Source organism: Cryptotermes secundus, unplaced genomic scaffold (assembly GCF_002891405.2).
Source record: "Cryptotermes secundus unplaced genomic scaffold, Csec_1.0 scaffold632, whole genome shotgun sequence".
NCBI classification, from domain to species: domain Eukaryota; kingdom Metazoa; phylum Arthropoda; class Insecta; order Blattodea; family Kalotermitidae; genus Cryptotermes; species Cryptotermes secundus.
Window position 1 is genome coordinate 327860 of NW_019738356.1, and position 24141 is coordinate 352000.

The following is a 24141-nucleotide window of genomic DNA, read 5'->3' on the forward strand; positions in this document are numbered from 1 at the left end:
AGTTTAGTTCCGCTCAGGGTGGGTAGAGACGACTGTGGAGGGGGTTGGACATGGTTATATACATAGAAAAATGCACCTAACATGCGAAAATGTCTGGAGTAAAGAGATAGGGGTGAGTTGTGGAGCTGGAGAGGGGTTGAAGAGAAGACGGGAAGACAGACGTTAGTGGCACATGCACTGGATGTCTGATTTGTAGATTCTGACACGGGCTGACGTCATAACTCCCGCTATACTCTTCAGTTGCGCCGTCAGCATTAAAATATTTAGCTCTATCTCTCTATCTATCTATGGTTCTATAGCTCCTTGTTGGACCTTGGCCGATTTTTTTCCCCCCAGTTTCTTAATCCTATACACAGCCAGTAGGACTCCTTGGACGGGGATCAGCGGGCCGCAAGGCCGTCACCTACACACAGAAAAACACAGACATCCATGCCATGAGTGGGATTCGAGCCANTATAAACACGGAATAAACGCACAGACATCAATGTCTCGAGTGGGACTCGAATAAAAGATCCCAGTGTACGAGAGGGCGAAGATGGTTCATGCCTTAGACAGCACGGCCACTGTGATCTGCAACCTCCGAAATACAGTCCGTACGTTTATACGTGGCCGTTTTCAACGTAATGCGCAGTGGACCTGGTGAAATCCACTGTTGTAAGGAGTGTATGTTATAAAATGACCTTTTTTTTTATTGCTAGTGGTGTGAGACTAAGTCCCTTGTACTGCGGCCACTTCTAGCCTATTGTACCAACCCCAGATGATAGGTGAGCGTGATTGTGGAGCAATTGGTGGAATGAAGATTGGCAGGAGAAACCGAAGTACTCGGAGAAAACCTGCCCCAACGCCACTTTGTCCACCACAAATCCCACTTGACCAGACCCGGGATCGAAATAAAATGACCTTTGTCACAGATTCTTACACTCGCCTCCTTTCAAAATTTAGCAGTAACCACTGCACCCTTCTTTTTTTTCGCGCACCTCAAAGACCGGGTCTAAACACACTGCATGTTCTAACCGTCAACTACACAACTAAGAATTTTGCCGAATTGAACGTGAGTATCCCGTACTAAACGAGATTGAGGGTTCCCAGTGCGGTGACCATGAATATTATTGTCTTCTAGGATGGGGGCCATGCAATTTGGTGGGCAGGGACCAATGTTTCAGAGGAACCAAGCGCTTTCATCCTCAGGGAACGGAACTCTCCTGTCCTAAATTTCGTGACAGCAGTTCCGCTAAAATGTTAGTACAGGCCGTGTTCTTAGACCTGTCGCCTGACTTTGCGCATGAGATGAGGCAAGAGGAAGTATGGCAAGACATAGCGGTGTAGTGGTTGTGTCTGTATTATGCGAGGGAGGGTAATGCACTATAAGATATTGTTATAACCCATACACGCATTACAATCTTTACCTGAATGAGTGGGCTCGAACAAATCCACTGCGTATTCTGTTGAGAACATTCCAGAAGGCAGAAATCTTCATCCCACACTAAATTTAAACGACATTTCTTTTTTCTTCTTCTTCTAAAAGGTCCCTCAATCTGCTGAAACTCTTGGGCGTCGAAATGCTAGATATTACTTTACTTTCGGTCTTCAGAATTATACTTTGCTAGCTTGAATTTATAAAAGAGAACTCACGAGAGCGGAACCGGAAATGAAATAAACAAAAGCCTCACGAAATTATGTAATTATTCCACTCGCTCAGCCGAACAAAAGACAGAACCGTCCTCTCGTCAGAGAGGGCGCCCCTCAATAACAAGACTGTAACTATCAAACAGTAATAAATATCTGGTCATGAGCCCCAGATGGGCTGGACAACAAGACTGACTGACTCATATTCAGTCGCAATGTCGCAATGTTACTTTGCATTTGACTATTTCAGTCGAGTTCTGTATGGGAATTTGTGAAGAGAGGATCTGTACGCGTGAAACTGAAGAATCTCTACTGTTAGAAGCCGTTGTCAGGGAACGGTTGGTGAAAACACAGCAGTCTGGATAAGCTTAGCGGTGATTTGTGAATTGTGGAGATCAGCGATGGCGCTGTATATGATTGTAGTTCCGAGTCGTGTGTGTAAGTGGTCAGTAAATCCATTCATGAATCCAAACCCCGTCTATAGTCACACACGCATATGTGACAATATAAAGTTCGTACAACACTTTACATCTGTACATCTTCACCTCGAAAACTACTACCTTCTGGGATGTGACAACTTGCAGTCCTATAGAATTTCACCGACGTTTCAGAGAAACCTACTGACAGCAACAGGCAGCAGACATTGTTCGCTTGATTTAATCTTCGACCGAAAAGATGATGACGGTATGTTCCTCCGAAACGTCCTTGAACTTTTCATAGCCAGGTCACCATAACCTCAAATCCAGCACTTTGCTTTATTTGCGAGTCTTCAGAAAAAGAGCTGTAAAAAAGGAGTCAGGAAGAAAATTCGAGAACTGTATTTGAAAAGTTATTACAATGAAATAAGGCCTGGAACGCCTGAGAATATACGTTTCCTGACCACGGCATTCGTGCTAATATGTCTGACGCGCTCCAGTTTCGAGCCTCGCTGACATCTCGATGTTCTGACAGCTAATTTTGTGCCAAAGTTAACGCTCTCGCATCGGTGAAACATGAAGTAGATTTGTAAACCTGACATCCAGAAAATGGTACTAATGATTATGTAGATGTAATGTGAAACCCAATTCGTATAATATTTAGTGGTATAATAGGCCTATTTTACCGGACTCTCATTTCAGGGATTAGGGTTGTGCGTGTTACTTTATGACGCTGTCAGTATTCAGGTTATGTAATGACGAATGTTCATAGTCTCGACACGCAACACAACAGGAAGAGCCACCAATGCGCAGGCGCGTACGGGGGCTGCACGTCGGATATTAAAACGAAGAACGGAAGCAGAGTAGTTTCCACAAAGAATTTCTAAACACCTGATGATGACCAATGTCGGTAGAAACATGTAGTGCAAGGTACAGAAACTTTTAAATAAGGTTCAGAGGGACGCCTTTCTGGTAAGATGGCGAATCAATGAGATCTGTTGAATAGCAGGATGGCTGTTGAATCGGGAAGGGGAAGTTGCAGTGGCCTAGGAGAGGTACATCATCATCATCATCATCATTTAGACCTATCCAACTGCTCCGTTCCTCCATAAAACTCTTCCAGCGTAACTTCAGGTGTCCAATGAATCTTGTTTCTCTAGGTAAAAAAGGGCAAGGCTATACCTGGAACAGTTCGTCGAAGCCCATAGGGTTGTGAGACGTCGAGGCTCCCATATTTTCCAGACAATCGGCTCACAGATGGCTGTGTAGTCAGCCTTAGGGGCCGGCCGTCCTTTAACCTCAGGAAGATTCCTGGTATTCATTTCTGTTAGAGGCTGAGTCGACCTCAGGGCATAGTGCGGCTGGAAGTGTCAGGTGAATTAAAAAATCCAGTTACTTCATCGGGAACCCAATCCGCGACCTTCCGGCTTGTAGCATAGTGCCTCAACCGACAACGCTACCTCACACCCCACAGGAAATATGTTCGAAATAGAATCGAGTAACTTCCCAATAATGACGTTACTATCTGTATCTGACGCAACCTCGTTCCTACAGTAAATGGAGTATGACTTGCCTGGGCTGTTAACTTTGGTATTTGACACCAGTTAGCTTCTGAAAATGAAAGCTGATAGAGTTACCACACGAAACAGATAAAATTGTAGATCTGAAGTCTTGAAGGAAATCAGTAAAACTGACAAGGAAATGTAGCTGATTGTTTTAAGTCCAACAGATGGCGTGTGGAAAATCTATCACAGAATAAAATTGGGTTGGGAGGGGGGAAACAATTACTTTTATGCGATATATATATACGAACCCCGAAGACCAGAAAATGAACAAAATAATTCCAATTTATTCCAGTCTAATGACATAACAAAATTGTATTCTATTTTTATTCCTCTCTTCAATGCTTCTTAACGTCGCTTTTGAGCCTATAAACTGTGTCTGGATTCTCCACGCTACTTGTGCCCATTCTGTTACTGCCCAGCAATTGATCCTTCTATTAGTCACGGCTTCAACGAGACATGTACCTCGGAAAATGTTCTCCGACAAATGGCGCGAAAACAAATTGTTTCGCAACAGTACATAATGAGTTCCTGAGTTTTCTCCACAATCAATAAATTTCACGGTATTAAAAAGACACGTTATTTATTGCGTTGACAAGTAGGAGTTTTATAATTGAAATTTCCGGAAGTATATTCTTAGTAGGTAACCGTTGTGTATATTAAAAACATGGCTGTCTCTCGCTTCATTAGGCACTACGCCACGAGGAAGTATTGAGAAGTGGCTGTACAGCTCCAGGCATTCTCTTTATGTAGGCTATCTCACGGCGCTGTCAGTGACTAGATGACATAGCGTGGAATGGTAGGAAAAATAAATGATGAATTGGAACGCATGTGGAAGGAAGAGGTCGTGGTCTAATAAACGGGAAAGTCTCTATAGTCCATTAAATACAAAATTGAGTGCTAAGGAAAGAGAAACTCTTCATGCTAGGAAATAAACCCAGGCTGCCCTAACCGTAGTCTATTGAGCTATTCCGGCTCATGCTACGTAAAAATTAACGATATGCTGAGGTTTGGCTAGCCGCAAGTCCTTTAGTAATGTTACTGTTAGCATAAATTTAATTTACACATAAAATATCCACAATTTAGGTAATACAATATAATCGTTCACCATATACGAGGGAGAGTCAGTAAATAGATTACAAATGAACGTAAAACAGCTGTAATGGTCGTATTAGGTCACTAGGTAGCAACACAGTCCAGCATCGTGACAGTATATGTAGCAGACGCGAATGCGCATGTTCAGAGGTTGGTTTCAGTAGTCAAATTGGCGACCGTGCTTACTTGAGGAGTATATTAGCGAAGAGCAGAGTTCTGTTGTGCGGTTTTTTGGGGGTAAAATGACTCAATGCAAAGCATGTTCATAAATAAATGTTTCATGTTTATGGTGGGAAGTGTTTGTCGCGTAAAGTGTTTCACAACTGGGTCGAGAAATTCTCTCAAGGATGTTCGGAATTCGCAGACGATGCCCGACTAAGTGCGAAACTGGCTGAGACAACAGTCAAAACACTTCTGTGTTGCTAGATGTGAAGCACTGGTAAAGCGATGGGACAAGTGTATCGGTGTTGGTGGAGGATATGTCGAGAACTAGATTATTTTTTCAGGTTCGAATATAATTTCTTTTCGTTTTATATTCATTTGTGACAAAGTTACTGACTATCCCTCGTAACTAAACTGTCGTATAGGTCTTACGTACTTATGGAGCTGAGCCCTTCTTGAGGAGAAGCCAAATGTGCAGCTACTCAAGAATTTCTCAGCATTTTATGGAACCCGAAAGTTCATTACCTTCTTCACAGGGGCCTTCCACTGGTCCCTATCCTGAATCACATCAATCCAATCCATACCATCCCATCCTATCTAAGATCCATTTTAATATTGTCCACCCACCTACGCCTTGGTCTTCCCAGTGGTCTATTTCCTTAGGTCTATAAATTATCATCTAACTGTGTGAGTTGGACACTGTAAGACACAATATTAATTTTGGCTGTTAAATAAGTTATTAAGTAAATTAAAGCTAGGTAGTAGTCGAAATATGATATAGATGTTCGATGAAGTCCTCAAAACAAAATTGCTCTTAAAATAAATTAATTTACACATTAAGATATTCACACTACTCATTTTAAGGAGAGTCATACTGACCTATAACACTTTATATAAATCTCTGAATAGGACAATCAAATAAGACAATATTAATTTTGGTCCTTATGTAAAGTTGCCTTCTTAAGATGGGCCCACCTGAACCAAACTCGCGAGGCAAAATATAATTTTGGTGTAAATTGGTCATGTACACTGTACAGACGAGCAACACGCCATGTCCTTACACAAGTTGCAAAGTGCATTGATGTTGACGGTGGAATTTTCGAAAATGTATTATACTAGGTAAACTGTACCAACTTTGTCACTTGAACAATAAATACCGGTATTAGAAACAGTACGTAATATCTCTTCCTCATCAATAATTCTGGAACTGTACAGTGAAATAGCTCTATCTAGGAAACCGTTCAGAATAGTGCACATATGCATATACAATTTTTTACTTAGAATGGCCGCTACTATGACCTCCCAGAATATTGACATTTCCAAGTGGGACACACTGTATATAAACATTTTTATACTATGAAATCTGGATGTAACGCCGTATTGTTTGGTATATAGACACAAACTTTCGGAAGAAGTTACTATTTCAGTTTTCAGGTCAAGAACGTGAGATAAGAGCAGGTTCCTTTAAAACGTTGGTGCATATTTACCAAACTACATGGCGTCACATCCAAAAATACTGTAACCGTCTTCGATGCAACCTTATACGCCAAATCCTTCATTTACTAACCTTCCTGCATAACTTGACTCACAAAATTACATTTTAGGATATCACAAAAATTGATCCAATAATTACGTATTATTATAATAAAACTTCTTCTAAAACACTATGAATAACACAGCATTAGAATCACAGAATTAACTGCTTACACCGGTAGGTCTAATACAGAGAATGGCCTTACTTCGCGACGCCTTTGATATTAGGCCTATGACGTATAAACGCCCTGCGCATTGCAGACAAGAAAACGATTCTAAAAGCAAGTTCTTGACTTCATACCCTGATCGCTTTGACTACCTGATGAAAAATTAGGGTAGTCATGGAGAATGGAGGAGCTGGCTTAACAAAAAGAAGACGCCTGTGGCTTTAAATAGTCTGGCATCTGAAGATCGATTTCCTCCAATGACCGGTTAGACCAGGGGTGGACAAAAGACGTCTCGACAACATTCTAAATCCAAATCACAACAATAAAAAATGAGAAGTTGTCCCTGTGCTTAACTAATTAAGCATCACGCCATGAAGACGCATTGGGAGGGGTGACTGTATACAAGGGGGTCCAAAAAAATGTACTCACTCTGTGATAGTCATTATCTTTGGAACAAAATGACATGTAGTTACAATTCTTGCGCGGCAGTGTAGTGTAATGTTTTCTCAACAGATGGCAAAGGTCACATGAGTCACGTGAATGTCGTTCCGCATGCGCGCTGCGAGCAGAAGACAGCAGCAACAATGGTCGAAAGGCAACCCAAGGCTGTATTGAAGTGGTACTGGAAGTACAAAAACATTAAAGAGGTACAACAATGGCAGAATTAGTTTGGAACTCAGCCACCAACACGTCGAACAATTGTCCGTATTCGGGATAAATTTGAAGCCGACGGTACTGTTCATGATGTGCATAAGCAAAGATCTGGTCGACCCCGGATAGTAACAAGTCCAGCTTCCAGTGCTGTGGTGTATATCGATATGCTTCAGACATCGATTTTCCCTGCCATTCGAGAGCTGTTTGGAGATGAGAGATTTTACCTGCAAGAAGATGGTGCTCCACCTCACTACCATCGATATGTCAGGGCGTACTTGGATGACACTCTACCTGGACGATGGATAGGTCGAAGAGGTGCTATTGAGTACTCACCACAGTCTCCAGACCTAACACCTCTCGACTTCCAACTATGGGGAACCTTGAAGGCTGAAGTTTGACAAAAGCCAACTACACTGAACGCGCTACGAGAAACCGTCGAAGCGTCGTGTGCAGCCATCACACCGAACACAATGACAGCCGTAGTTCGCTCAGCAGTTCGGCGGCATCGACGCTGTTTAGCCGCTGATAGTTGTCACTTCGAACACATACAATGACTCTCTCTCTCTCTCTCTCTCCGCGCAAGAATTGTAACTAGATGTCATTTCGTTCCAAAGATATTGACTACCAAAGAGTGAGTACATTTTTTTGGACCCCTCTGTATATCCAAGTATTCTTGACCTCTGCACTAATCACAAATGAGTAGTCAGCTTCACGTCCACGCCGTTTTACCATCGATACGCATTGGATAGGTTAGGTTAGGTTAGGCTAGGTGAGCCCCGGAACCAGTCTGGACGATGTGGAGAAAACTCTTTCCCCTACCAGGACTCGAACTCCGATTTCTCGGCCGTCCAGCCCGTAGCCAGTCGCTGCACCAACTGTTATTCACGGTAATACATATCGAAATTGCACAAGAACACACAGAAACTGCGTTTTTCGTGTTTTGTTTGGGGGTGGGGCATGTCATTCAGTTGCGCTTACACAAAATTCACGATTTCAAGGCACATACCAGTAAATACCGGCCCCCTTACACACAGACACACACAGACACTGCAGGTCTTCTCAGTCGAGGCCTTTTCTCCTGTTTGTGCTCAGTTATTTCTGTGTCAGACTCTTTTAGAATAAAGAAGCGTCAGAGGATGTACCATGTAAAATGCAGCCAAACTATGACAGTGTATGGAATCTTACAGGTGACATCAACATAACAAGACGGACGAGCTGTATGTTTCTTCAGTGTTGCAGGACATACCACATACAGCGCTGCACATATCTGCAAATAAATTCTTCCTGATCCCCAAGATTTTGTTATCAGTCAGAGCACTGTGGCTTTATTCTGTGTAACTCGTCAGCGTACGCACTCTTAAATATTTTTGAAGAGCAGCAAACGATTCTGAGTAATGTCTGGGAATGAACACACGTACCACTCATGAATGCACTTCCTGGTCACACAGAGATTCTGAGCAACAGGCGACAATAGCAGCCTAGCAACCATAATGTCATTAACTGCAGTGTCACATGCAAAGTTAGGAGATGCCATTACACGGGGGGACAGCTTCCGACTTCATTTCTGTACCATAAAAGTACTATGCTACAAGCTGGAAGGTCGCGGGTTCGAGTCCCAATGAGATGGATTTCTTTTGATGGACCTAATCCTTCCGGCCGCACTATTTCCTTGGGGCCATGTCAGTCTCTAATAGAATTGAGTACCAGGAATCCTGGGGGTAAAGGGCGGCTGGTATGTAAGGCTGACAACCTTACCGCCGACTGTCTAGAGAAAATGTGGAAGCCTCGACATCTCACAATCCTATGGGCCTCTGTGGCCTATTACGGGGATAGTTTACCTTTTTTTAGCTTTTATCATAAAAGTAAAGAAGCAAAAATATGTACAGATACCCCTGTAACAGGCCGTGGAGGCCCACAGGGTTGTCAGACGTCGAGGCTCCCATATTTTCTAGATAATCGGCTCATAGATGGTGGTGAGGTTGTCAGCCCTACGCACTGACTGCCCTTTACCCCCCAGGAAGATTCCTGGTACTCATTTCTGTTAGAGGCTGATTCGACCCCAGGGCCATAGTGAGGCTCAAAGTATTAGTTCAACTGAAAAATCCAATAACCTCAACAGGAATCGAACACATAACCTTATGGCTTGTAGCATAGTGCCTCAACTAACTACACTATCACGTGTCTCAGTTTCTGTACAATAGCACACAATTGTTTGGGTTGCTTTTAAATGGTACACCCTGTATGAATATATGTTTGCAACATAACATAAACTAATATGAACAAAACATTAACCTGTCCTAACCAAACACATTAGAGAATAAACTGCAACTGGTTCTTACAATGGTGTATACCACTCAGAATTATGTGGTTTTAGCACTTTGTCCACCACCGCCCAGTATTCTAGAAACCAGTCATTCAGTCATTAATGACAGCTCTTTCTAAGGGACCCAACATAATGCCTCTCCCCTCTCGTGAGGATGGAAACAGATCCAGTTTCCAAAAAGTTGTGTTCTCTAGTCTATAGGATACTGGATTATGGACAAAGTCCAAGATAAACATTAATTCTGAAAATTACAGAATGTGTGTCCCCAGGATTGTGACTGTGTAGTAATGTACATGGGTCATTTCATAAATAATCCATAGGTTGGCAACACTGCGGATTAGATGACACAACAGTGAGCCTCACGTCAGTTACAGTTCAGGGCTTGAGAAAGAAGCACGTTATTTTGTTTCATTTATAATATATTCTGTTTTTAAATAACGTGAGTTAGAAATGGAGCCTGCACAGTTCTCGGGTATTGTGATTGTTGAAGATCAAAGGTCATACATTAAGATTGAAACTTTACATGGAAAAAACCCAACAGAAATCCACAGACTTTCAACCGGAGCTGAAATCACAGTCCAACGAGTGGAGAGGTCCCATCTTCCCCACGACCAAAAAAATGTTGATGATCTCAATCAAAAGTCAAACAAATTATGATCTTTGCTTATGATCACCAAGGAATCATCATGACAGACAGAGTTCCATGGGGGGAAAAGTGTCACAGCAGTTTATTATCGTGACTTTATGCAAAATCTGCGCAGAAAAATGCACAAAAACCGACCTCACTTGCTCAAGGCTGGGCCGATCATTCTCCATGGCAACGCTCGCCCGCACATTGGCAATGTCGTAACAGAAAAGCTGTGCCAATACAGTTGGGAGGTGTTGCTTCATGCTCCCTACATCTCAGACATGAGTCCACCAGACTTCAACTTATTCCCAAAGTTGAAACAACCTATGCGAGGCCATCGTTTTCCCTCTCTGGAAGATCTTTCTGCTGCAGTACCCAAGCCTTCAACAGATAAACAAAGCTGGTGTCCTGGATGGAATAGTAAAGCTTTCCACACGTTGGGCCTCGGTCCTTGAGAAGCAGGGGGACTATATTGAAGAACTGTAAAGAGATATTAAAAAGAAAACAAACATGGACATAAAAAATTGTGTGCATTATTTCTGAAATGACCTACATAGGTGCATTCTGTTTTGGAGAAACATCCTCCATCCATCATCAGGCTTGAAATGTGTAAGTTCAGAAACAGTATTGGTTTCCCAGAGTTATAGGGTACTTCTAAGGAGAGTGGGCATCACACCCAAGGGGAAAGGGTAAAGAAGGAAACCAGTCTGAGCTAGAAGAAATATTGTGAAAAAATCAGGGGGGGGGACAGCCCTCATGAGAAGCACAATGGATTGTCATTACAGGTGGAAAAGGGGCTTGGGAATCACAGAGGCAGACGTAGTCTTCGAACTGAAAAAACAGGCTTTTAGTTTTTATAATTTATTAACAAGTTGTCACACTCACAGAAAAATGAACTATACAATACACTTTGCTTACCTACATACAGTTGCATTGCACAACACGTCAATTTCTTTTTAATTACCTTGATTATTTTATACATCAAATTCAACTCCAATGTTGTAACCATGATATCCTGCAGTTATGTCTCAACGTTATGCTCCAGTCTTCATACAGAACATTCCTGTTCTATTCGCCAACATAAACAAAAAATAAACATTGACGTCTGTCACATAATTCAGGAGGGACCCAGTGAATTTGAGAACCAAACCACATATCTATATGTTACAACTGAGCACAGCTTGATTATTCTGCTATGACCTGTAAAACATACAAGCTGATAGTGACAGTTCAGCCTGTTGAACTGTAGGACACCAAAGAAGAGGGGTAATATCGCCTAATACAATTATCTAAGGGCAGACAGAACTGTACACTTCCGAAGTTTTAAGTTTCATAAAACTTGAGATAAAGGTTTTTATAAACATATGAAACATTTATCCCTCAACTTTGGATTCCGTAAGTTACCTCATTATTAACTATTCTGGCATGAATCTTCACTGCACATCTCGTATCAAAACTAAAGAACTTAGAAAAATACACAAAGCAGTTTCATCCGGCAAGGAGAGCAGTTGTGGGTTCCAAGGAGGCTATATATAATAAAACCTATTGCAAGATGAGAGTTTGACATCTTCTACAACATTCCAAAGCCCTTTGAATAGTTAATTGCTTTCATGAGCCTGTCATTCAGCTTTTCTTTACTTTCATATTCTGGCAGCAGAAGAACATTGAAACAGGTGTGAGCAGTTGGTAATCTGAAAGAAACAAAAAATGAACATAAAATTTCAGACAGTTACACAATATACTTAACCCTTCACAGATGGCATGAAAAATCATATCTTTCTTCCCTTTCTTTATCCTCTTGTACTTTTATCTCCTTTCCTCCACTATTTCTTTCCCATTCCTGCCTATCATTATTCCCCTTCCAACTTCCAGGTAATGACAGAATATTTAGGTGTTTACTCATATCTTAACTAGGGCAAAAGATTTTTAAATGTAAGATCACGCTGATGTCCCCCTGAATGAGACACAAATTTGTGATTATTTATAAGGAGACTGATGTTATCTTCAACCAATCTAATTCCACTTGCCAGCTGAGTAAATATGGTCTGTAGGCAAGCACAAAATATTTCCTTTAATTACGCTGGTTACATAACATACCGATACTTTACCAAACACTATTTGATATTCCGCCCCTAAAACATCCTTTGGATTAGTCACGTTCTGGACTCTGTCCATGATCCCGCATTCTAAAGAACATGTTTCGAAAACATAATCTGTTTCCGCCCTCAGATAAAAGGGGTGGAAGCACCTATTTTGTTGTGTTCATCAATCACAAGATACATCCCAAAACTCTGCAATCCACTGTGTTATACACCAACATCAAAACCATTCAGAACTGACCAATAAGGGATAGTCTTACGTTTCTGAAAAACGAAATGCGAACGGTACCAGCTGTAAACAAAGATCAGAATCGCCACCCATCCCTGCTGACTGCAATGAAGAAACAAATATTTTCATGTGCCATGACATTCCAAATAAGATCTTACGGCCACAATGCAAGTACAAACCTGTCAGAATCTGGACCATTTCTTGCTATGATCAACTTGAGCTTACTCAGACCACCCACAGGAACACGATCGCTACCAGTAGCAAATTGCAGCAATTTCCTCTTTGATTCAAGAGACATCTTATGAACAATCTCCCAGAAGTTTCGGATGGTGGGACTGTCTAATGTGTAGCCACCGTCATACTCTGTTGCCTCTTCCAGTTCGTTGAAGTCAAAGTTCTTAATTAAAAAAGAAACAATATGGGTATTACACTGATTCATGTCTATTGCTTCTCATGCGATTTGCCACCTTTGGGAAGGAGGAGTGTAGGAGACGGGTGGAGTTAAAACAGTGTTCCAAAACAACATGTTCGGACAGTACAGAAAATATTGTCTTCTCGGATGTGACAGTTTCTTTTAAAGTCACTAGCAAATGCATTTTGGCTAGCCTCTATAATCACAGTACAGAATATGGAACAGACAATGGACATTTGAAGATTGCACCTAAAGGGAAAACCACGGATGTCTGGGAAAAAAGTTTACATACACAAAATTAATAAAGATTAACAAAAATGAAAAACATACAAATAAAAACATACTTTTTGAACTTGCTCTAGATAAGAGTTAAACATCAAGAGGGGAGGGGGTTGCAGGAAAGTACAAAACGGTAAATTTTCCTTGTGCTTAATTAATTAAGCACTATGCCATAGAGGCATATGGGGGAGTGGATGTATAGACCCACATTTTCTTGACTTTGGCACTAGTTGGAAGTGAGTGGTTAGCTTCAAGCCCCTGCCACTTTACCCCCAGAGGCTACCCATTGGATAGGAGCCTGGCTGTGCCCCAGTGCCAGTCTGGATGACATGGAGAAGAGAAAAATCTTGTCCCTACTGGGACTCAAAACTCTGGCCCCTCAGTTGTCTAGCCTGTAGACAGGACATTACAAATCATACAAAATACAGCATTTTACATACCATGATCTAACTGCCACTCAAGATGGTTAACGAGTTGAAATACACCTACTAGTGAATTTAAAAGAAACTATCATGATAAATGTAGTCAGTAAATTACAGGAATTAATCTTCGTAAAAAACATCATGAACACAAACCAAACAAGTCTCTCCAAATGACGGTAATGAGCTATTGGGCTATATGACGTAACACACTGGAAGACAGCAAGTCTTCATAGTCACTGCTGTGAGAACCTTAAATCTAAGCCAATATTAAATGGAACTACATTTCAGGGGAACTTACCTTACTCCCACAAACCAACTGTTCTACTTCCTCAGGCCTGAAGAGAAGATGGAGTGGGGATTCATCTGTTACCATCTGGAAGCCACGTCTGAAAGCTCTAAACTGCTTTTCTACTGACTTGTTCAAAAGGAAATCTGCATATAAGTCTATAAATTCCTGAAACAAGAACCACAATCACCAACAATTACTTTACATACATCACTGCTGATTTACTGCCATGTATAAAACAATACAGACTTCAAGGAAAGTTTTCTGAAAGCTATATGTAACTACTGTGGGGCACGCCATAGCATAGTTGGTTGACGCACTATTCTACGGGCTGGAAGGTTGTGGGTTTGAGCCTTCCAGTCACACTATGGCCTTAAGGTCGACTCAGCCTCTAACAGAAATGAGTACCAGGAATCTTCCTAGGGGTAACGAATAGCTGACGTACTGCCTCGCTGTACTCCCATTCTTTCCGCCAGTATTTGACGAATGCAAGATATCTGATCAGTAGTTCATCTATGTCTAAACCCAAACTGATGATCCCCAATCATTTCATCTATATATGGACTTAACCTTGAGAGTAGAATATTGGATAAAATTTTGTATGAAATTGACAGCAGTGATATCCCACGATAATTAATACACTCAGTTTTGTCAACTTTTTTCTGAACTGGTACACTAACAGACTGCTTCCACTGATGAGGCAATTTTTCCTGATGCCAAATAAAATTAGCTTGTGGATCTTAGAACATAATATTTCACCTCCTGCTTGAATAAGTTCTGCTGGAATTTGATCACTACCTAGTGATTTATAATTTTTCAACTTCACAATAGCAATTTCAACCTGAGAAGGGGGTACTAACGGCTCAGCTGTATGTACTTCTGTCTGCCTAACATCACTGACCCTATGTACATTCAATAACTGAGTAGTAGTTGTTCCACCTATTCAAAATGTTGTGGGAATCTGCAAGCAGATCACCATTCTCATCCTTCACTAAGTTACTTGTAGGCTGGTAACCTCTCTTAGTCATTTATTCCCTTATACAGATCACTAACGTTCTTGTTCTTACTGTTCATTGCAAAAGGTAAGGAAAGCTATCCCTGTAACAGGCCGTGGAGGCCCATAGGGTTGTGAGACATAGAGGCTCCCACACTTTCTTGATGACTGGCTCACATATTGCAGTAAGGTTGTCAGCCATACATGCCAGCTGCCCTTTACCCCACAGGAATATTCCTGGTACTCATTTCTGTTAGAGGATGAGTCAATCCCAGGGCCACAGTGCAGCTGGAAGGATTAGGTCAGATGAAAAATACAATGAACTCATCAGATATCTAACCTACGACCTTCTGGCTTGTAGCACACTGCGTTAACCAAATATGCTACCTCATGCGCAATCCTACTGTCCACAAAATTTGGGAGCCCTAACATCTCACAACCCTATAGGCCTCCATAGCCTGTTACAGGGACAGTTTTACTTTACAAAAGAATTAGACTCTGTAGGGAAGTGTTTATGAGTCTGTCATTTTAATGGAAACCAAATGTGAACTAATCCCAGGTAGTCATGATAGGACCTGCATATGGCAGCAATAAATGTTAATGGTTTCAGTCAGTATTATAGTGCTGTCAGTTGGTATTGCACTGCCGATCTTTACAGAAAAATTATATCTTTAGAGTATTATCATTATGTTTATTCTATAGAGCCATTTATCTAGATTTATCAAGTTCACAGCATGTACAGTCACTGGAATCATGATATAGAAGTGCTCCTCACAACTTGTAACACGTATCATCTGACGGATTATCCATGGAAATCATAGCCAGAGATGGAAAATGAATAGATATTCCCACTAAATTTCAATGTACAAATAAAATTACTTCAAATAATTGGTTGTTTTGGGGTCCAACGCTAGTTACCTCACCTTCTTGTTGTCCTGGCACACATAAATTTGGTCACCTCCTTCCTTCAACTCATGAAAGAACGTTGTACCAAAAACATCTTGGTAGCAGATACGGAATGTCTGCACAAAGGTTTCTTCCATGTCATCTGCCTCATATTCTAGCATGCCTTTCAGTCCAGTGAACAGGGTCTGAAAAGAAAAAATCATGACACTTACTGTCTACTGGGATGTGACACCATGTAGTTTTGTAGACATCTATCAACATTTTTTAAGATCCTGCTACTTCCATTATCAGGGATAGAAAAAGATACAGCTATCCCTGTAACATGATATGGAGGCCCATAGGGTTGGAAGACGTCAAGGCTCCCACATTCTCTTGAAAATCAGCTCATAGGCAGCGGTGAGGTCATCAGCCTTACACGCTGAATCGACCCCACGGCCATAGTGCAGCTGGAATCACTAGGTCAACCGTAAAATCCAGTGACCTCATCAGGAATCAAAACCGTAACCTTCTAGTTTGTAGCATAGTGCCCCCCCACCCTTGCCATGATATAAGAGCCTTTTTACCTGAAGATGGGTGCTGAATGCTCCCAAGAAATGGTGATTAGTATCTACCAGACTACTTGGAATCACAGCCCAGAAGAAAATAATCTTCATACTCAGCACCACAAGAACTTCAAAATCAACAGTATGACCTCACAACAGTCAATTATAGCACACAATTTACTTCTAAGCCTTACTTGATTCCAGTCTTCAAGATCATAGAAAGTGCCCTTCTTTCCCATGAGTTTCCGATAAACCACCATCGGAAAATGGACATCCAAGATAATATTGTTATAAATTGCTAGACCTAGTACAATTCCAATTAGTGTAAACTGAGCATCACTTTCAAAGGAAGTTGGATTAAACCATACAGTCTGTGTTTCATTTTGAAATGTGAACATTCCTGGAAGAAAACAGTAAACGGATTAGTTACACATTAAACAGGAAGAACAGAAATATAACACTGTACGCCATCTCAAATATTCTGATGTTATAATTATAGGGTGCGTTATCTGAGAGCTTCATACGTGCTCTTTAGTCACTTGTCTCCACTCTTCTGTCTGGGCAGCTAAACAGTTTGCCATAAACTCCCAAAGCTTACAATAATGTTACAAAGGCTACAACTTTCTTTCCTTTTTTGGTGCTACAGCCCCAATCTGGGCCCTGGCCTACCTCCTTGAAACTCTCCATTTCACTTTGATTTACTAGATCTTAGACAGTCGGTAGGACTCCTTTGGTGGGTGATCAGCTTGTCGTAAGGCCTCTACCTGTACACAAACACAGGAGAACCCACACACACACACAAACACTAAACATCCATGCCCTGAATGGGATTTGAACCCACGATTCCGGCTTCCAAGCGAGCGAAGGGAGTGCATACCTTAGACCGCTCGGCTACCATGACTGGTACAAAGGCTACACCATTCTTATATTTAATCAGCACCAGTTTAATATTAATGCAACATATACTGACTGAGGTGTATTCTACTTTCAGTTCCATGTGTAACGACACACCAACTAAAAACAATTACTCTTAATTTCCTCTGTGTAATAACTGGCACACGTCACTAAAACTTACCATAATCAGGGTTGAAGATTTCTTCAACAATTAACTGAAAAAATTCCTTTGACACACCACCCTCATCAATTCCTTGCTCGCCTTCAAATTCAACGACCAACTGTTTTTTTAAATCTTTCGGATTTTCCATTGCTACCATCTCCAGCTGAGACAAAGAAAACACAATTTTAACATACAACAGGAAAACATGCTATCAACACAGTCATGAACTCTGAGGTTTAAAATTTACCATCTTACTGCGAAAGTAAAATGGAGCATACCCTCTTATTAGACAGACGGTAGCAAGTATGAGTGCAAGCAGGAAATATAATTCAATAAAAAGGTTACAGTATTCTCGGATGTATGACTTCACTGCGGAAACCTTGATACTCAGGCAGCGTGCTCCTCTAAAAAGCTGATAATGATCTACCAGGCTACATTGTGCAAGAGTCAGACCCTCTCTCCTCGTAGTGATTTTGGTAATTTTCATTTAATATTTTAGTACGTAATTCTCTGGTAAAAAAAAGATAAAGCTATCCCTGTACAGGCCACGAAGGCCCATGTTGTGACACATTGAGGCTCGCACATTTTCTAGACAATCAGCTCACAGATGGTGATGAGCTTGTCAGCCTTACTTGCCAGCCGCCCTTTACTGCCAGGAAGATTCCTGGTACTCATTTCTGTTAAGAAGCTGAGTCTACCCCAAGGACATAGTGTGGTTGGAAGGATCAGGTCAATTGTAAAATCCAATTACCTCATCGGGAATTGAACCCACAACCTTCCAGCTTGTAGCAGTACCTCAACCAACTACGCTACTGCATGCCCCTACATAATTCTCCAAAATGCAAGAAATGTAAGGTTCTCGTAACAGTGCATATGAAGACTATGTGATCTTTCGGGATAAGAAGCAGTGTAACTTCATAGCTCGACCCTTCCGATGAGTTAGCAAGTTCCTCCAAGACATTAGCAAGACTACACAGTATCACACCATACAACACAGAAATCCTCATAGTAGTTTCTACGGTAAGACCCTTATATCTTACAAAGAAATTTAATAAATTCTTTGCCTGCGGAAGGTATGATGTAACCTCAAAACATATTTTAGACAAAATTCTAGTTAGCTGGAAGTAACAGAGAATGTCCAAAACATACCTCTACCAGAGCATCATCTATGATGTGATCTCTTCTAACTTTTAGCCGGAGGTATGGATTTGTCGGCTGTCCAACTACAGAATGGAAGAAACTCATCCTCCTCTCGCTGTACATTCGTATTCTATTGTCATAATACAGCCCCAATGTCTTCGTTGCGGGTGTTAAAATGAATGCGTAGTTCATGAAGCTGAACTTTCTTGTTTCTGGTGAAGATGATGTTGGAGATTCGCTCCTATAGTATGCAAAGTCCTTGTCCATCTCGATCGCATCACTAAGGGGCTCATTGTAGAATTCAGTGAATGGGAGGTACGGACACCGTGAGTCGAGAACATTAACTTGTAGTAATTCTCCCAATGGATCTCCATGCTGTGGTGGCGGAGGATTCTTGTTGCCAGAGATATTACTTAGCAGAGAGTCATCTGTAGGAACACTATTGTCTTCCTGTCGTAGTTCTGGTGGATCCAATTCCCCCGCCAAAATATTGGCATAATATACTACCTTTAAACATAACAGAATACATTAAAACTTTCACATGCATCAAGGCATCATCCTATGAAAAACTAAATGGGGTGTGGAGGTAAGTCTCCATCCATTCAAGGCTTTTAATTATTTATACATAGTTTAGGAAAGCTGTTCGTAACTAAGACTATACACTACTGAATGATTAGTCAATAACGGATCGCAAGGGACATGGCATTAAATGGTTATAGCCTAATTTAAGGTACTATCCTTGCATCTGCCTGGAGGGACTGACGAAAAACCACAAGAAATCTCAGTCAGTGCAGCTGGTGTTAAAGCCAAGATCTGAACTGGGAACCTCTTGATTAGACGACAATAACAAGTTATCTAAAGGCTGCTTCCCTTTCCATCAATTGACATAAGCAGTATTTGTCATCCGTGCAGTAAGCACAGCAGGTAAGGTACTTAAATTAACATATTCCAGATTTCCGAATTACAGGTCATCTAAAAATTTAAATTCATACCTGATATCCGGAGTATTGGCAGAATTCAGTTATTAATAATAATAATAATAATAATTATTATTATTATTATTATTAATAACTGAATTCTGCCAATACTCCGGATATCAGGTATGGCAGTGCTACTACAATAAGACCACAGACAAATAACACACATAAACACGTTAAAAAAAACAGCACACAAGACAAGAGAAAAATAAAATAATTCTAAGCAGTCTCAATTTCTTTCTACTTTAGGTAGTTATGTAATATCAGTAAGTGACCCAAGTAAATAAAATAGTCACCACCACGTTGTCTGCCAAACTACTGCTGCCAACCTTAGAAGTTTATTTGTAAAAACAAGGTGCAAAGCCTAATTTTAGAATTTGCCTCCAACAAGTTCACAAAGTTAGGCCTTTGGTTTTGTTTTTAAAATATCTAAAATCCTTCTAAGGTTATGTTTCAGGTTCTCTTTCTACAAATAAAGTGCCAACTTTAGTGGACAGAGGGCGTTGCATGGTCAGCGTAACGGATCGGCTGTTAATCTCAGTTTTCTAGACCAGAGCCGCTATTTCCTTGAAATAGCTCCTCAATTATCCTCACAAGGCTGATTGGACCCCATTCCGGACCCACCACTTCTCAGAAAATCTGGTAGCATCAGGAATCTAACCCAGACCTCTGGATCTGTAGGCAGGAACTCTGACCACTAGACCACAGAGGTGGTCTCTAACTTCGCCAACTAGCAGCAGTCGCTTGGTCAGTACAGTTCTCTTGCAGACTCAAGCCACGGAGTATGTTTTTTTTTTCTACAAATGAACTTCTACAGTTGAAGCGGTAACACGACGGACAACATGGCAACGAAGTTTTGAAGTTACATAGATCACCCATCAATATCTAAGTACCTAATTTAAGTGGCCTCCGTAGTCTAGGGGTAACGTTCCCACCTCATGACTCAAGGTACGCAGGTTCAAACCTGGCAGAGGTCGTGGAATTTTTAAGGGCGGAAAAATTCAGGGAACAAGTCATCCAGGAGGGACTTTAAGCCGTGGGTCCCATGTTGTAGATTTACAGCAAGTAAAAGTTCCTCATGTCTCTAGGAGACCTCTGAGCAAAATTAGGTAAAAAGTTTCCCGCCCAAGTAGTTTCCAATGCCTCCGCTAGATGGGGGAAGTATCGGGTACCTCTGCCAGTAGAGGGGCCGAACTCGCTGGCTGAACGGGGCTGATAGCAAGCACCAGTATTGGAAGGGTATGGCGACTGGAAGAATACCAAAGGGGGACGTACAATAGATCAACAACTGGTCGCGGTGCGTGGGGAAACCCACCCCCTCCAATAATGAATGAATGAATGAATGAATAAGTACCTAATTTTAGATTTATCTTCAGTAAGTGAATGCCATACCTTCATTAGTTTTGTAGGTGCCGTGATTGTTTCTTCATCCTGCACACAATAGTCTCGTGAGAACTGCCCAGAGATGACTTTCAGCGTGATGAGCTGCTGCAAGGCTTCAAGCATCCCTTTAAGACGTGTGCGACAATGACGAGCCCATATCTGAGCAAGACGAGCCTGCAATCTCAATGGGAGATGTGATGCAGCCTTGCATACCAGTGGCAATGCCATCTCCAGGTACTCCGATGAACCTAGAGCAGGGATCTCCAACACAATCACAAACACATTCAATACATCTTCAGCATTATCATTCTTCGCACCACGTCCAAACAATCGAAGGTCCAGCTCCAAGTTCCCAGATAGTGTTCTGAGTGCATGCACCAAAGCACTCTCAAAAACACTCCCAGGCACCTCAAAAAGTGCTTTATATGCACGTCGGAGTGACGGAATATCTACCCTTAGGTCATCAGAGGGACTCGTACTCTTCCGACTTTGACATCTTTCTGAGCATTCACCTTCCTCCTGATTCACTTCCTGACTATCTTCATCTTTATCCAGATCTCCTTCCATTGTTCTTACATCTTCTTTCTTCAAATTCTTCAAGTCTTTGGGAGCTTTGTCTAACATGGCATCAATTGATGAGCCTGCATGTATTAGGAAACTCTGACTCAGTGAATCCGCACTCGAATACACTTCGCCCAATGTCCGTATCAATAACGAATACGAGCTCTCTTGCTTACATGTCTCCAGTATTTTTAGAAGTTTCTCTTCTGTAATATATGGGACCTCTTTACCTAAACATGACATAAAATTGCAATTATAATAAAATAACCTACAGAAGGAAAACTAAAATGGAATGTGTAATAAATAACATTATATAAAATTATAGTTTATGTAGGCATTGTGCCAGGCACCGTCTCCCTTGTCCCCCAACCTCTTGTCACAGAAATGTGATGTCATGGAGCACAGCTGCACAGTAGCTTGTGCAATGTGAAAGTGTGAACAAAGGGGAACTTTCTGTAAGTTGCTGCCAAATTCAGAAGCTAACTCCTAAGGCTAACCTTAGAATGTCTTCATTATTTTTAAAGATCTTGCACAAGCCAGGGCTCTTAAGGTTTAACCTACCTTGTGAAGAATTTGTTGTGGACTGACCATCGAGCTTTGAATTCTTTGGAATGCCAGACTCAGGTTCTGGTGTATTACATGTCGACGGAATTTTTGATGAACCAAGTCTTGAATTACCATCATTCGATCTTCCATTTTCATTATTCTTACTTCTTAAATCTGACTGAGTTCTGGCAACTTTAGTTGGCTGTGCATCACAAAGCTTAGCTTCCTGGGAGAAAAGCTGGATGGCTTGTGCAGCAGCTTGGTTTGGGGTCAGATTCTTTACCTGAAATAAATATACAAAATTAAGAACATACAAATGTAACACTATACTTAATTATTCTCAACAGCCAATATAAAAACAAATCTTACTTTTCCACTAGATGCACAGTACTCATTATCACAGTTGGAGTTGCCACAACCATCGATCAGCTGGTAGAAGTACCGCTCAATTAATTTCTTGGCAGCTGCCCTTTTCATCGTATCAGTTTCTACTGGTAAACCACTATTTGGTGAAGGAGACAGCTCTGGTGATGTAGTCACAGCAGTCGAAGAAGCACTTGGGGAGGAAAGGTTACACAAATTATTGCTACCAGGTATAACAGAGCTTATTAGTGATTCTCTACAATTAACATAGTTTAATTAAGTTATAGGTTTACCTTCAAGGATTTACGAAAAGTATGTACTGTATGGAGTTGAACATGTCCACTTTAATGTATGGTTCAAACTAAGAATGACACAGCAGCACTCTAAAACCATAGAATATACAGAATTATCCAAGAAGAATTAAAGCTGCTGTTGCTAATTCCAATCTAATGACATATATATGTGTGTAAAAATTGCAAATATCATTGAAAACTCTCTCACTGAAGACTATATCTGAAGTAAGCTGTGCATATGTACCTTGAGGCTTCACCGTCGCCTGTTCCGTATATCTTATCCTTTGAGTTCATAGAATATTATTAGTACTTATTCAGCACAGAAATAATTTCTTAAGTAAATCGATTATGAAGTGTAGAAAACAGAGTTGTAAACTCGATAAATATCCCTATCTACGTACTTCTCATTGGTACTACACAAACAATATTAATTTTATTACAGTCCTGAAAATGTTTATGATCGATAAGTCTTGCCAGGTAAAATGGTGAACATGACAATCTTCTATGTTGGCAGCAAATATTCTTTCTATCTGAATTTAATTTCTTCTAAGTTATATCCCCAATGACATACTGTTTTGCTATGGATCAATAAGAAGCAGAATATTTGTTCGAATATTTGCACTTAATACGCTGACCTTAAAACAGAATTTCTTCAATTCAAAAAAAAAAAAAGGTAACCAGGGAAATTAATTATGTGATATTGTCATCCTGTATAATTACGCATCAAATTTAACAAATATCTCAACAGATGGCAACATGTGTATTATTTCGTCTACAGTGTCCTGCGCCTCTGCTACGGGGCCAGTGTATCTTGCGTTGATGGAGGATTTTAACGTAGGCAGAGGATCACGAGAAATAAAAAAAAGAGAAAATCCCACGAAAAAAAGAGAACTAAATGTTCCGCCACGGACCACAAACCATTCGTAGAATTTGCTTCGATAGATATAAGTGATGGTATTAGCTGAAAATTCAGGATAGCTAAATTAGCGTCACAGCCGAAGCACTAGCAACTGGTAAAACACTAGAAGTCGTCGAAAAAACTAGACTCGGGGCAAAATTTCGTGATTTTCTCACACTTGGAAAGCGTGCTAAAAGGAATTAGTGACACATCTAGAATGAACAACACATCGCACATTACGCAAATACTTAAAAGACAAAATGGAAAGACTGGAATCGCTAAAGGGGAAGAATCCAATTTTATTAGATTCCGGGGCACTGTGGAATTGAAATTAAGGAGAGAACTGACTCGAAGGCAAAGCAATCGATCAAAGAAGGCAGAGATAGCCAACTGCTGTTACCAATGGCAGATCTTAAAGCGCAGCAAGAAAAGAAGGCAAAGAGGAGCTTCACAGTTTCCGTCAACACCATAAGGGGCAGAGGAGAAAGCTGCTTTGAAAGGCACTGCAGGAATGGCTCGTCTCCGTGGTTCCGACAAATAAAAATGAACTATCGTGCCTTCGTGTCAATACAGTATATGAGAGCAAGC

General features: G+C 41.0%; 2 protein-coding genes across 4 annotated transcripts in view; both read right to left on the bottom strand.

The window, feature by feature from the left end:
• The window catches only part of LOC111870829 (putative methyltransferase NSUN7), a 24702-nt gene extending 18027 nt beyond the window's left edge, over positions 1–6675 (bottom strand). For both annotated transcript variants that reach the window (XM_023863402.2, XM_023863400.2), the window contains exon 1: positions 6429–6675. In XM_023863402.2, coding sequence (XP_023719170.1) covers positions 6429–6438 — 10 coding nt within the window. In that variant the 5' untranslated portion in view covers positions 6439–6675. The remainder of the gene's footprint in view (positions 1–6428) is intronic.
• A 4336-nt stretch (positions 6676–11011) lies between these two features.
• On the bottom strand, positions 11012–23136 carry LOC111870851 (ubiquitin-protein ligase E3A). 2 transcript variants are annotated; one of them, XM_023863439.2, is made up of 12 exons: positions 22900–23135; positions 22656–22745; positions 22369–22555; positions 22015–22282; positions 20902–21683; positions 18542–19039; positions 17411–17555; positions 16530–16735; positions 15811–15978; positions 13906–14061; positions 12674–12891; positions 11012–11857 (listed from the first exon to the last, which is right to left on the bottom strand). In XM_023863439.2, the coding sequence occupies exons 3-12, from the start codon at positions 22474–22476 to the stop codon at positions 11737–11739; spliced, it is 2670 nt and encodes an 889-aa protein (XP_023719207.1). In that variant the 5' UTR covers positions 22477–22555; positions 22656–22745; positions 22900–23135; the 3' UTR covers positions 11012–11736. The 2 variants fall into 2 exon arrangements, with proteins under 2 accessions (XP_023719207.1, XP_023719206.1); XM_023863438.2 differs by lacking the exon at positions 22656–22745 and having other exon boundaries at positions 22900–23136.
• Between the last annotated feature and the right edge of the window lie 1005 nt (positions 23137–24141).